At 39.8% G+C, this 14,563-nt stretch overlaps 1 protein-coding gene across 1 annotated transcript; it reads left to right on the top strand.

The window, feature by feature from the left end:
- The first annotated feature begins 1,991 nt into the window (after positions 1 to 1,991).
- On the top strand, positions 1,992 to 13,096 carry LOC119729390. The gene is made up of 7 exons (XM_038202013.1): positions 1,992 to 2,236; positions 6,447 to 6,590; positions 8,266 to 8,525; positions 9,558 to 9,645; positions 10,132 to 10,182; positions 11,012 to 11,105; positions 11,743 to 13,096. Exons 1-7 carry the CDS (start codon positions 2,167 to 2,169, stop codon positions 12,068 to 12,070), a joined length of 1,035 nt encoding a protein of 344 aa, XP_038057941.1. The 5' UTR covers positions 1,992 to 2,166; the 3' UTR covers positions 12,071 to 13,096.
- Positions 13,097 to 14,563: the final 1,467 nt, after the last annotated feature.

Raw genomic sequence — 14,563 nt, 5'->3', positions numbered from 1 at the left:
ATCTATTAAATTGGGTAAATTCACTGAAGTAAGTACCACTTTTTGTCCATGGCGACTGATATTTTGACTGCCGCAATAAGAACACGGACCGAAACTTGCATTTGTGAAAAAAGGCTGCCAAGTAGAGGGCAGAGGCAGAGAGCAGCACAGTAAACATCGAAGAAGTCCTTGTCATAACTCATGACTACCAGTCCTTTTCATAACTACCATCACTTATAAAAGGATAAATTACCATTGTTGGAAAAGTAAAAAATAATCTGAACCAAATAAGGAAAGAAAGAAAGATTAAAGCATGAAAAAAGCAAACCTACCCTCACCCCAAATCCATTACATTCCTAACAACTGACAATTGAGACCGTGGACAGATTGAAAAACGGGCACTTATTTTGAATTGGCCAGAACTCAATAAATATTTACCCGATTGGAAAGATTTGTCGTTGAAAAGCTAATGGACTATAGGCCTACTCTCTAAAGATGTATAGATATTTGCAATGATTTTTTTTTTAAAAGCTGTGAAAATGAGGGCACTTTGAGGGTTCAGAGTTTTTTTTTTAGACGCCCTGCAGGGTGTCACAAATCTTCAATTTTCCGAATTTTGAGTAAAGGAACTGACGACTGTTGTTTTCATTTTCATTTTGTATTAGTTTTTATACTAAAGGTGCCAATAAAAAAAGGCTGTTAAATAAAGGGTTTTTTGTGTACCTACAATTGGGAAAAATCCAAAAAATATCGTTAAGCAATTAACAGCATGTCTCCCGTGATTTTCCACCTGGCGATGTTTTTATCTGCAGCACACGTGACATCTTCAGTGGTCAAGATTATTCAGCTAGTTCGATGTTTATGCATAAGAAAATAACAATGGTGTCACACCATTGCTTCATTCTTCATTCAGTCATGCATGTACATACTAAGCATTTAAAAGAACGTTCGTCGAACTGCCACAGTGGCCTAGTGGATAGTGGAATGAACTATGGATCGCAAGATCTGTGTTTCGAAACTTCGAAGCCATGTTCATTTTCATCAAATATGTTTGTTGGTTGGGACAAGTTTAATTGAAGGGAAAACACTACGAGAACTTAAGTGTCCTCGAACCACACAGCGTGATAAATATTCATGTTGGGGTGCGTGATGTGATTGGTTAAAATGCGATGTATGCTGCAAAAAAGGGGGGCGGGACACGTTTTCCCTGGCGGGGGAGGGAAGAGAAAAGAAAAGAAAAGTGCATTGTTTAAGTCAATCTCGTCTTGTTAATTTCTCTTATTTAAATAAACCATCGGAAATGGTCCATGAACGAAGCTCTGTAGGCCTGTAACTATAAAAAGCGATTTCAATATTTGTAAATTATTTGGTATAACGGTGTGTGTTCTTTCAGCAAAACGCAAACAATTCACACACATGTGATTTGTTTTCGTTTTGCTGAAAGAACCTTGAAATTTTTTTGTGCTCCGTGGACAGAACCTTAAAACGGCGGTTGTGTTTAAAACTCCGTATAACCTGAAAAGTACATAAGTGATCTGCATCATTCTTGTACTAAAAAGAAAGCTTATGAATTGGACTTTCATATCCTAGATTTTGAAAGTGCTACATGCAGAACTTCACTAAAACAATGGGCCCGACATTTGGGTTGTTTTTTTTACTCACCCTGTATATACATGTACACAAACAAACGCAACGAAGAGACCGACATAATAAACATTCATTATCATGGTTACAGATCTCTATCCGGTAGAAACAGCAAGTAAGTATAGCTAGCTACAAACACAATCTCACATTGCTGATGTTCGTTTCGTATACCTGATATTGCAACATTACTCATGACTTCAATGTGCATATAGTAAAATGTGCAGAATGCAGTGTCTATTACGAGACAAAACCCACACAAACAAACGCAGCAAGGAGACTCGCGGTGAAAGGTCTTCCATCCGGTAGAAACAGGAAGTAAATAGTAGCTACACAAACAATCTCACACATAATTTCCTCTTCAAATTCTATAAAGTGGTGAGGCACTACGTGCAGTTTGTAGAAGCTCGCATTTTAGTCCCTTTAGTTTTAATGTGTTAGTGAACGAAAGCAAATGACACTGAACGGCTGCTTTTGAACTCGACGTAACGTTGTTTGAAGGATAGTAATACCACGGTCGTGATTGCATCGCAAGGAACACCAGTTATGTTTCAGTTCTGCGCATATCTGGTGTTTTTGTCGCTCTTAATTTGGAAGACATCAGCCGATTACAGAAGTAAGTATCGCAAAGTGACACGATGTCATGAATGCCATGCAGCACATGAATATATTATGATAGACGATGCGGCTATAATATGACTGAATTTTTTTGTGATCTGTGGACAAAACATGAAAACGGTGGTTGTGTTTAAAATTCCTTAACTTGAAAAGTACATTGAGTGATTTGAATTATTCTTGTACTATAAGAAAGCTTATGAATTGGGTTTTCATACCCTAGATTTTGAAAGTGTTACATGCAGAACTTCACTCAAACAATGGTCCCAACATTTGGGTTTCGGTCTTTTTTCACTCACCCTGTATTTGGTTTCATCCTCAAGGTTTTTTTTTTTTTTTGGGGGGGGGGGAGGGGGGATCAGCTCGAGGCACTTGGAGTTCGTATTTCACAAGTACAATGTGTGTATAACAGTGAATATAAATACATTGGAAACCCAACAATTTCGACTAGTTTGTGAATGAATTTGTAAGCAGTGCATAGGCACGGTTTATATATAATGGTGTTAAGTTTTTCTCCCCAAAACTGTACCAGCCTTGACCCAGGGAAGGCTCACACCGCTTTTTGTGCATGAAATTCTAATTATACAAAGCGACACGATCGGTCGGGTCCATTCGGTATAAGTTAATTAAAGTGAAAGTGTTGGTTTTTTTCTCCTGAAATATTTCACAGGTTTCCTCATGGATACGTAGTGATGACATTTTGGTTAGGCTGTTGGAAAGATAGGACTATACAGCCGTGTGGTTGCGAAGGCAATAAAGCGTCGGCCGTCAGTGGCGCACCCAAGGGGGCCTCGGGGGGCTTGCCCCCCCCCCCCCCCCCACAAGAGGCTGTCAATTTTTTTTTTTTGGAAGGGGTAATTTTTTTTAGTGCCACGATTTGACCTTGGTGATATATGTATATGACCTATTTTCGAGTAGTATAATAGGGGTGTAAGTGGCGCCACCAACGTCAAAATAGTCCCCCCCCCAAAAAAAAAACCACCCCATTTTTTTTCTGCGGCCAAAAATTTGGGCAAAGTTTTTGAAACAATTTAACTTCTTTGAAACATTTAAATTTTTGTTTGAGGCCCCCCCCCCGGCCAAATCTTTGGTGCGCCACTGTCGGCCGTTGAAAAGCAAAGTTAATCTGATTAGGGCCTACGTACTTAGGCGCTTTAACAGAGCAGTGAAATTCATATATATAGTACAAGTATTTGGACACTTATATCTGATATGTAAGTATATTCCGAATATCAGCTTAATATGTTGTTGCAACGCTAGTGTTACACCTGGAACTATCTAAAAGGAAATTTCGACAAGGATTTTTGGCATACCAAACCCACCTGTATGGTTTTCAGCATTTTTCAAGATCCTACGGTTGACCGCGATTTTGGCCCCGCAACATAATGACTATTAGCATATTCATTAGCGTCACTCTTCACATGGCGTGGGTCTAGTCTCGGTATCGACCAAAGGAAGCCGGCAAAAGGTTGATGTTTATTTATTAATAACTCGTGAAGGCGGCTTTCCTCCAAAGTTTACTGCACACCATAGGCCTAATGGATAGGAACCTTATTAATTTTCGTGAGGCTTGAAAAGATTGACAGATATTGCAAACGCCATGTGTTACTACTTTCAAAATGCACGTAGCCTCAGGCCTATTTTCCCAATTTCAACGAAAAGTAATGAACATATCTCAACGATTTTTAGCACATACTTAAAGGGATATGTCTGTATGGATGTAGTTTCATTCAAAATAAAGTGCAACGTAACCTTTAGAAATTACGAAAGCCCGTTAGTGCCAACATTTTTTTTTTGGAAAGTTCTTTTTTGTGTTGAAATTTTTTTGGTTTTTTTGCGCGGCCTTTATGAAACCATGGACCAAGAAACGGCACTTCGGCTATGGTCTGAAATCGTTCTTGGACATGAAGTATGGCAATGCCCGCGTACCAAACCTTCGTTCCGTACAGTTTCAAAAAAAAATTCCCCCAAAACACCCAAAATTCCAAAAAAAACCCAACATTTTCCCCCCAAAAAAACTTTCCAAAAAAAATTAAAAAAAATTCTTGGTCCATGGTTTCATAAAGGCCGCGCACTCTATTTTACGGAAGCGTAGAAGGGCCAAAAGAAATTATTTAAGAAAAAATTAGCTCCTATCTCGCCGCGGCGAGTTACCATCTCGCCGCCGCGAGTTACTATGTCGCCGCGGCAAATTACTATTTTGTATCGGTGAGCGTCGGGCACAACAATGGCGATCCCTCCGGGTCCTATGGAACGCCAAAGAGGCATCGGCGTAGCCAGGGTTTTCATCCTAGGGGACTTGGAGTGAGGGGGGGGGGGGCTTGAGGTTACAATGGAGGGGCGCCCCAAACTCCGAGCTGAAAGGCCGTGAGACAGGGTTCCTTCACCGGATATCCGCCCGATACCCGCCCTAGTCTAGTGTCCCACATACCACTCGGCCGGGCCACTATAGATGCACTACATTAATCCGTGTTCTACTCGCGCTCGCGGGATAACTAACTACCACTATTCAATTTCCAAGGAACCGTAATAAACAGCCACTCGCGAAAAAAAATCGCAGAAAATCGCCGGAAAAAATTGACTTAGGCCTATATTCTTCCAGGTAGTCATGGTAACTCATATTGAGGTGTTTTTCTACAGATGCCAAATTTTCAGTGGGGGGGGGGGGCGACTGGGCGAGCGAACTTTTTATGGGGCGGGGCGTGATAGACTTTTGAAATCATTGTTGAAATATCGCAATCGGTCATGGATTTTCGCGATTGGTGATGAACTTTGCAATCGTTGATGAACTTTCACGATGCAGAAACGTCAATACTGGTCATCGATTAAGCTGACCTAAAAGGTGCACGTGGGGAAAATCGTTCTAAAGGTAATTCCCCAATCTTTTTTTTTAGGAATCCCTCACAAGTTGTTATTTTACGAGTAGTTAAACACTTATAATATTCCGAATTTAAGCTTAATATGTTGCAGACGCTTGTGTTACATCTCCTATCACCGAGGTCAAGCTCGGATTTTGCCGAGCAAAAAAAAGCATGGCCAGTGGCCGCTTTTGCCGCAACGTTGACGTATGACATGCGCGTTATTAGCATATTAATTAGCGTGACTCTGCGTGACTTCGCGTGGGCCTCTGTATAGACCAATGTAAACCAACCCAAAAAGTTAATATTGTATTGGTAGAGAACTCGTGAAGGAGGGAGTCGTAAAAAATGACTTTGTAACTGCATTCCATATGGATGGAACCTTATTAATATTCGTGACGCTTAAAAATATTGAAAAATGACGAACTCAAAGCCTATTTTTCTATTGTAATGAAAAATACTGAATAGTAGGATCATGATAGGGAAAGAAACTCCAAAAGTGTCTCTGAGATACGGCCTTCAAAACGGGAGAAATTGATGTTAAAAGATTTTAGCCCGCGAATATCAAAATGTCTGTGTAACGGTAATTTGAGCTTGTTTCATTCAAAATCGGTCGTAACAATCGCAAGGCGGAACATTACAGTAATTACTTTTCTGCCCTCTGAGAGATGCAAATATAATGTTGAATAGTTGGCTGGGTCATCCTCATCCCGTACGCTAATGGACCTGGCATTGCAAGTGGATAAATCACCTGTTGCCGCCCACTGAACTTCGTTTTCTTTCTTAAATTATTCTTAACAAACAAGAAAGGACAACTTTATTATTACATAAATTGTTTCATTTATCGGACGTACTACAGGAGTTATTATAGAATCCAGCCCTGTATGGGTGATTAGGGTGTTAGTTTTGCCAATGTTGATCAAAGATCGCAAAAATCCATCACCACTCGCAAAAATCCATCACCGATTGTGACAGTCAATCATTGATTGCAAAACCCCACTGTGCATCGCCGATTCGTTGATCACATTAAATGCCTCTTTGGCGTTCCATAGGACCCAAGGAGTACCGCTATTCGTCGTGCCTGACGCTCGCCGATGCAAAATAGTAACTCGCCGCGGCAAGATAGTATTTCGCCGCGGCGAGATAGTAACCCGCCGCGGCGAGATAGTAATTCGCCGCAGCTAAATATTAACTCGTCGCGGCGAGATAATAATTTGCAGCGGCGAGATAGTAATTCGCCGCGGCGAGATAGGAACTAACTTTTCTTAATTCCTTTTGGCCCTTCTACGCTTCCGTAAGAAATTATAACCTCTGCATATATGAAACCAGGTTATGTTTTTCTTGCCCACTTAGGTTTAATCTCGTGCAGTTTTGAGTCTGCTTGTGTGTTGAGACAGGACCGGGAAGATGATTTTGACTGGGCCGAAGGTCGGGGGAGAATACAAGGTCAGGGCATGTTTGCACCGTCTGCCGATCATACCTACGGTGATTCTTTCGGTAAGTGTTATTAGTCCACACAAGGGCGGATCCGGGGGGGGGGGGGGGGGGCCAAAGGGGGCCATGCCCCCCCCCCCCCCAAAAAATAAAACGAAACCATTTTTTTTTTAATGTTACATTGCAATAAAGGCAGGCAATGAGTACACCACTATCTTTCCTCAAAAAAACATTGGTTAAAGTGGTCAGAAATTGCCTCAGATCGCACCACAGAGCATCTAGAATCCAAAAATTTTTCGGGGCCCTTAAGTGGGCCCCGAACCCCACGCCGTATTCTTTTGACCCACTTTTTTGGGGGACCAAATTTTTTTTTTGGCCCCCCCCCCCAAAAAAAATTGTGTTCTGGATCCGCCCTTGAGTCCACATGACTGACGTCTACAGGGTGAGTAAAAAAACCCGAAACCCTAATGTCGGGACTATTGTTTTAGTGAAGTTCTGCATGTAGCTTTTTCAAAATCTAGGATATGAAAGCCCAATTCATAAGCTTTCTTTGAGTACAAAAATCATTCAATTCATTCATTTAATTTTCAAGTTACGGAATTTTGAAAACAACCACCGCTTTAAAGTTCTGTTCACGGATCACAAAATAGTGAGTGTGGCTTTCAGCAAAACGAAAACAAATCACATAGGGATGTGTTTGATTTGTTTTCGTTTTGCTCAAAGAAGACGCACCTTTTTTGTGATCCGTTGACAGAACTTTAAAACGGTGTTTAAAATTCCTTAACTTGAAAAGTACAAGTCATTAGGCCTAGTGATTTGAATAATTCTTGTACTGACAGAAAGCTTATGAAATGGGCTTTCGTATCCTAGATTTTGAAAGTGCTACATGCAGAACTTCACTAAACAATAGTTCCGACATTTGGGTTTCCTTTTTTTTTTACTCACTCTGTATAGATTAAACTAGATATGTAAAAGGCTATTTATGTATTGTGAGGCGGCAAACGGCGAGACTTCGCCCGTCGCCGGTCAACTTGTGTAGGCCCTATAACACACATTTTCCGCTTTTTGGTATAATGGTGTTGAGCTGGGCGATTTCGTCTACAGTGCGTCCCAAAATACCCGCAACTTTTTTGCGAGGCTCTAGCGTCGGCGCGAAAACATTCATGTTCAAATAAAGGCATCTCGAAAACTAACTGAACCGATTTCAAGGCAAATCAATAATGCGGTACATCAGATGCAAACTCGAGCCAACCAGCTATTGAAATAAAACGAAATCAGTTGATTTATATTAAAAACATATTGAAATTGAAACGAAGAACAGTATGGTGAATTTATTAAAGGCGTAGTCTATGTGGATCGAAAAGAAAAGGAAGCACAAAGTAAAAGGCAACGAGATCGTCACATCATGAACATGATGAAGCATTTCCACATTAGAAAAAATGCGCATGATTGATTTGCCTTGCGTTTGAGTTTGTTTTGACACGCCTTTATTTCGACACAAATCATTTCAAAACCCTTTTGAAAATGAAACCAATACTTACTAGGAATAAAGTTAGGATTCCAAGTTTTAAAATGATATAAAGATAATGGCGGTACGTGCGCGCTGTGACGCTAGAGCCTCGCAAAAACAAACGTTGCGGTTATTTTTGGGACGCGCTGTACGATCGAGCTGTGAAATACCAAATTGTGTAATTATGAAGGTTCCACAAATTGTGTTTGTCGGTTTTTTTTGTGGCAGGGGTGTATCTATATACACCGTCCGATGCCACACGGGAGGGACAGTCGGCTAAACTGGTATCTGATGAACTGGCAGTGACCACCAACACAACTGTCTTAATTGACTTCGTGTATCATATGTATGACGAGCAAGGGCAAGATAGGTTGGGCTCCCTCATGGTTTACATCAACGATGATTTGGTATGGTCCAGGGCTGGTAACCAAGGATCAACATGGATGAGGGCGCTTGTCAACGCGACATGCAACAGTAGATCACTACAGGTAGCCTGCTCCAGCTCTCTAGGGGGAAATGTATAAGCCTTTTCAGCTATTTTGAAAACGTTTTTGATTCCGAAATTCGTCCAAGAATAATTGCAGATGTTTTTTTTCAACATCGGTTGGTCAAGAATATCATACAGAGTAAAATGGTCTCAACTGTAGGCGAATGCAGATATTAAATTTGTCTGATATCAATCATTCAATCTAAAATTTGTGCTCCGTGAATTAGTCTGGTGTTGTCCTTGTGTCCGCAAGCTAGTGCAATTCGGCATACTCGTTTGCATCAGTACATAGGTTTTCCTGGCTATTTTAAAACGTTTATCATCATCGAATTCACCGTTTCTAATTTTAAAATTCGTACATCACCATCGACCTAGTGCACTTGCAATGTTTAATTTCGTCTTTTATCAGACAATTTCACATTCAGTTCAAGCAAATTCAAATTCTGAGCACACATTTTCGTCCCGGAGTATTCGATTTCGTCTGCCTATGCCAAACCTTGTTATTAAGAAATCGAATTCCACTAATATATCAGACGAATAGACCCTGAGACGTAATGACGTAATGGCTTTGTTTACGTGTTTTCTATGGGAACGAAGTCGGTACGCCAGATAAAGTGGGGACCGTCTACTACATAGGAAAGCGCATATATAAACAACGCGTGACGTCATTACGTCCCAGGCCTATTCGACATCTGAATGTTGCCATTCGGCAAAAGCTTAGACGAATTTGAATTATAATGACGAATATTCTCGACCCGCTGACTAATTATAAAGAGGGTGACCAAACTTTGAAATTGAATGGTTTTCCTAAATGACTAAATTGGTTTTGTTAAAAGCGTGTGAAATTTTCCTCGGGCGAAATTAAATGTTCGAGTTGGTGAATATGAATGAAAAATGTTTTCAAATAACCGGGAAAACCTAAACTTGCATTTTTCTGAGTTCATCATTGCAAGCTTTGTAGCATTTTGTGCTTGTAAAGTGACATAAATATTTTATGACGTCAGACTTCAATTTGCTCTGTTACCAACAACAGGTTACATTTGAAGGTATTTTGGGTGGTATGCACAGCGATATAGGACTGGATGACATATCAATTGGCATCTATGAGACAACACTACCAGGTACAATTCTATGCAAACTCTAAGTGTTGCCTAATAATGTATGCAGCTAGAGCTAAACTTAAATGAATGAAAATGAATAAATAATATTTAAATATTAAATGATTATTCGATTGGAAAGATTTGTTGGTGTTGAAAAGCTAACGATATATGCTCTCTAAATGTGTTTCGGTATTTGCGATGTATTTTTTAAAAAGCTGTGAAAATGAGGGGGCTTTGAGGATTTGGTTTTTGGGAGACACCCTGGAGAGAATTTGGCCAAATACAGCTTAATTACCGACTCCAAATAGTGCATCAACGACGTCTTGACCCAAGACTATATCTGATCGTCTCCGGTCTCAAGTTGCATTATTTTATCTGAAAGGAAAATAATTGAAATATGTTTCCTCGAGAGAAGACTACGAATACATGGCTAGTAACGTCTCCTGCTGATTGATGATATGTCAATTTGTTCTGACATTGTAACTATGTTTATGCATTTGATATCAGATCCTACAGTAGAGGTCACGCCGGACGTCACGCCAAGGCTCAGGCCTGCAGGTACAGTAGGCCTACTATACAATCTCGTGTTTCACTATACTCTCGAGGACAATGCTTTGTGTTTCCCTTTGTCCCTGTAATATAACACACTCCCATAGACTAAGCACACAAACCTACCACAGAGGACCGTTTTGAACAAAAGACCAAACTGCCGAGGACTGAAAGGATCTGTTGTTCTCCCTTTGTGTGTCGGTCCTCGGGGGTTATGTAGATCAAGTACACAGTCAGATAGCGAAATCCGCAAGCGCAAAAACGGGCGGTGGATCGCTTTTCAAACTGGGAAAAGGGCCAATTGCCCAGAAAAAGGGGCACTGCGCCTTGGTGTGAAAGTAACCTATATGACGAGGAAAAAAATAACGTCCTCCATCTTGCTCTTTGTGTTTCTTTTACATTGTTATGTAGAGATACCACTTTTTTTTATCGCGAGGGGGCACTGTTGCTTTTGATGACTAAGGATCATTTTCTTCGCGTGAAGAGCACTATTAGTTTTAGGGGCCAGTTTTCCATCTTGAGAGGGGGCACAATTTTAATGTTGCGAGCGGGGCACAAATTGTGCTTTCGAGGGGCAGTTTTCCATCTCGAGAAGTTATCGACAGAGGAGTACTTTTATTTTTGATGGCAGATTTTCCATATCATAAGGGGCACATTTCCCCCCCCCGAGTTTTTTGTATGAAAGATAGAAAGTTGAATACAATTGGACGGTTACAAAAACTGATAAGACGAAGGAAAGTCGTATGAGGTTCTGCTACATCACTTCATATGACCTGGAAATATGAACAATTTATAAATATAGTAATGATCAAAGATTGCTCGTTTTTTACATTCACAGATACATGGAGAACTATTGCCTGTGTGTCGTTAGCGCTCGTTGGATTAATGGCAATATGTGTTGCTGTTGCTGTTGTATACATATTCAAATTAAGGTTTGTCAGTTTGGAATTTTTTGGTCGCATTTTTCTGCAACGATTCTCCTATTACCAATCAATTATTAGTTTCGTTACAATATCCATTTAAAACCACGTATGATAATTTGAAGGTACAGTGAAACGCCGCTATAACGAATACCACTACAACGAACATTTGGTTATAACGAACGTCTACCCGAAATAAGTACCATCTATTTTAATGATGGAAGCCGTCCTCAAAGTGAAAACAGGACTCATATCCTGAACAATATATAGTATTCCGCCTTGAATGGTATCGTTTGTAAGACAACTAACATTAATGATGGTTTCAAAATAGGCTGCCCACCGGCACAAATTTCTCTGCTTGCTCAAAAAGTATAGTCACCTGATGAGCGAAAACTTCAACAATTAATTGGTAGGCCTATGCACCCTATTTAGATCTTGTTTGTTGCTTCTAACGAAGACAAATGCACGAAAAGCAAATGATCTTATGCACAATTTTGTGCCAAAGTCTTAGAGGTTTTGCATTCTTTGTCTTCCCATCGGTAATTCAACTTTAAATAAAAAAGTCTCGTAGTTTTTATTCTTGAGGGACATCCCACGTTTTTTGCCAGTATAAATTTAAATTATTGTTGAGTGGTTTTCTTTTTCATAGAAAGCGACTTGGTGACGCACAGTTTAAAGGTGGAAGTGGAAGAGCGCCCTCATCTCCACAATGTAATGTAGATCTGGAGCCCTCTGGCTATTTACCACTGAATGCAACTATCGACAAGACAGCAGATAAAGCAATCGGCTCCAATGCACAGCAAGATAGATACGGAGATCTGTATCTCCAACCAACAGTATCGCAACAACCAGGCAGGCATACGGTACATACAGAGAGACCAGAGCACATTTTCCTCAGATCACGTAAACTGTCTTGGAATAATGAAGATAAGGAAGGTATGGGTGATTGCGATTACGAGTATATGTGTACTGATTAGGGAAAGGTCATACTGAGAATAGAAACATTTTCAATTTGAATCTCTGGCTCCTGGGCGACGTTGGGATGAGCAAACGCGATGCTATTTTTGTATTCCTCCCGACCATGAAGCCCCCATCCCCTATTATCCTAGCTATTAGTATAACCTGCGTGAAGATGCCGACTACATTTGGTGTGTTCTTGCCAACGCCTAACTTGTGGAGCTGGTAACCGTGATGTACTTCATAGTAGGTCCTGTATTCCAACAAGTAGTACAAGAGTGAATTCATAGTTGTTGGTTCCGACGATTGATTAACAATTCACTGGTAGCACAGTCTAACAGTGAAACCGTTTCAACAAACCAACTAATTAACAAGAACGAGTGCCATAAATCTTAAGTACATCATGTAACAGTGTGATGACAATAGAACTTGCGCCCTCTAGTGGTGGCTGCAGCGCAATCAAATCATTGACGCCATAGTTTTGTCCCGTACATATTTTCACGAAATTTTGGGAAATCCGAAACGCACGGGAACATAAACATATCCCCACTCCTGCGTCCCGGGATGTCCCGGGGTGTCCCAAAATGCCCGGCAGTCCTGAATCTTGACAGGGTTAAGGACTTTTTAATGTACAAATTAGGTTAATATTGATTAGTTTTGAGACGGACGTTAATATCATAATATCGTTATACATGTAATTGTTTATTGATCACATACAGAATCTACTTAAGGATTTTGCAAAAATGTGAACTGACATTTCTCTCTTACACTGTACTTAACTAGTAACTTTTCACTTGTGTTTCGAGTAATACATATTAATCATCCGTAACATTTGTCTATAACAATTAAATAAAAAACTTTGCATTATGTATTAATTTGTTTGCCAATACAATGATATTTATCATGATGAGAAGAAACCAAAACTAGCGTCATCAAACTTACTTTACCAAATTGTATAGCGACGAAAGAAATGACACATACTGGTCAAGGGCGGATCAAGAACACATTTTTTTTTGGGGGGGGCCTAAAAAAATGTTGGTCCCCAAAAAGCCGGTCCCAAAAATTACGGTGTGGGGTTTGGGGCCCGCTTAAGGGCCCCGAAAATTGTTTGGATTCTAGATGCTCTGTGGTGCGATCTGAGGCAATTTCTGATCACTTTAACCTTTAATGCGACGTCACTTAAAAACAAAAAACAAATTGGGTTCGGTTTTTTTTTGGGGGGGGGGGCATGGCCCCCGTTGGCCCCCCTGGATCCGCCCTTTACACTGGTTGTCAGATTGAGCACTTAATTATTAATAACGAACCAAACTTTTAAGATTGAACAACAATGACTTACATGGAATCATTCAAAATGTAACCCAGAAGAGGCCTGACACACATTGTAAGTCTGACACGTTTTGCACAAAATATCGTCTCGATGTGCACACAGTACGGTTCTTTCCGAGTTCACAATTATATTTGCAGTCAGACGTGTATTTAATTATTTGAAACGTCGTTTCAGAAAACTATTTCTAATAAATAACATATCAGTTTAAGAAGAGAAACCAATAGCAGAAATTGGAGGTGAACCAGGTGGTCATAATCTGGCTCATCCACAACTTAATAACAATCATTGATACCCGAAGCCTAGAACACCTCAAATTTCAATCAGCAATCTACTACGATGTTTTATGTTATCCTTCGTTGTTAATTATATTCATAACTGTTGCTTACAGTGTTAGCAATAAAGTAGAGAAAGCCAAATTATGTATAACAAAAGTAAGTAATTACAAATCAAGAGAAGGAAAATGCGTTGATGATTAATAATATATATCACATTTCTTTACTACAAACTTGCATGGAATCATCTCGATCCTTAATGTAACTGTGTCAAATGCGATTTGTGTTACATTTGTGTTACATTTGATTTAGCTGTAAGTTGAGTTTTTAAGATACACCTTTAATTCTTTTGTGTTGACGCAGCATACCTTTTGTGTAGCGCCCTCAGCGGTTCTGCCCTGTTAAAATATTTTCGCGTGCTTCGTTTGATTACCCTTGTCGTGCGAAGACCTTATACAATATGTATACGTTGCAGATAGTGACTATTAAATTTATTTCCATTACTTACTTAACTGTACTTTAACAACTTTAGTTTGGGTATACATGTACAATTATGATCTAAGAATAAGTTCATCATGTCGATATTGATTTAGAGAAATAGTTATTGTGCTCGGTAGACTAAGATCACCGATGAGTCCATTCGAAAGTCTCAAGTCCGACATCTATACAGTTTATAGTGTCAGATTATACTTTATTCCCACTTTCCTTTTAGCGTCTAATTTAATTAACTTTAAGTTTGATGTTCCTTAGTTCGTTAGAATTACATTATCATTACTTTGTTTGATTTACTCGGGGCAAATACAAGATGGCGGTCCCAGGAACAGTTTTGGCGGGAACCTTAAGTTCTGATTAACATTCATATTAATTCAACCTGCTTGTAGTTAGTGTCTCAATTACGTTACTAAATTATTTAT

Source organism: Patiria miniata, unplaced genomic scaffold (assembly GCF_015706575.1).
Source record: "Patiria miniata isolate m_02_andy unplaced genomic scaffold, ASM1570657v1 HiC_scaffold_20, whole genome shotgun sequence".
NCBI classification, from domain to species: domain Eukaryota; kingdom Metazoa; phylum Echinodermata; class Asteroidea; order Valvatida; family Asterinidae; genus Patiria; species Patiria miniata.
Note: the sequence above shows the minus strand (reverse complement) of the source record. Positions and strands in the feature narration are given on the sequence as shown.

Excerpts from the sequence above, each read along its gene's own strand:
- LOC119729390 (XM_038202013.1), top strand. The coding sequence starts at position 2,167 with ATGTTTCAGTTCTGCGCATATCTGGTGTTTTTGTCGCTCTTAATTTGG. Across the intron at positions 6,591-8,265 it reads TACCTACGGTGATTCTTTCG|GGGTGTATCTATATACACCG; the intron begins GTAAGTGTTATT and ends TTTTTGTGGCAG. Across the intron at positions 11,106-11,742 it reads GTATACATATTCAAATTAAG|AAAGCGACTTGGTGACGCAC; the intron begins GTTTGTCAGTTT and ends TCTTTTTCATAG.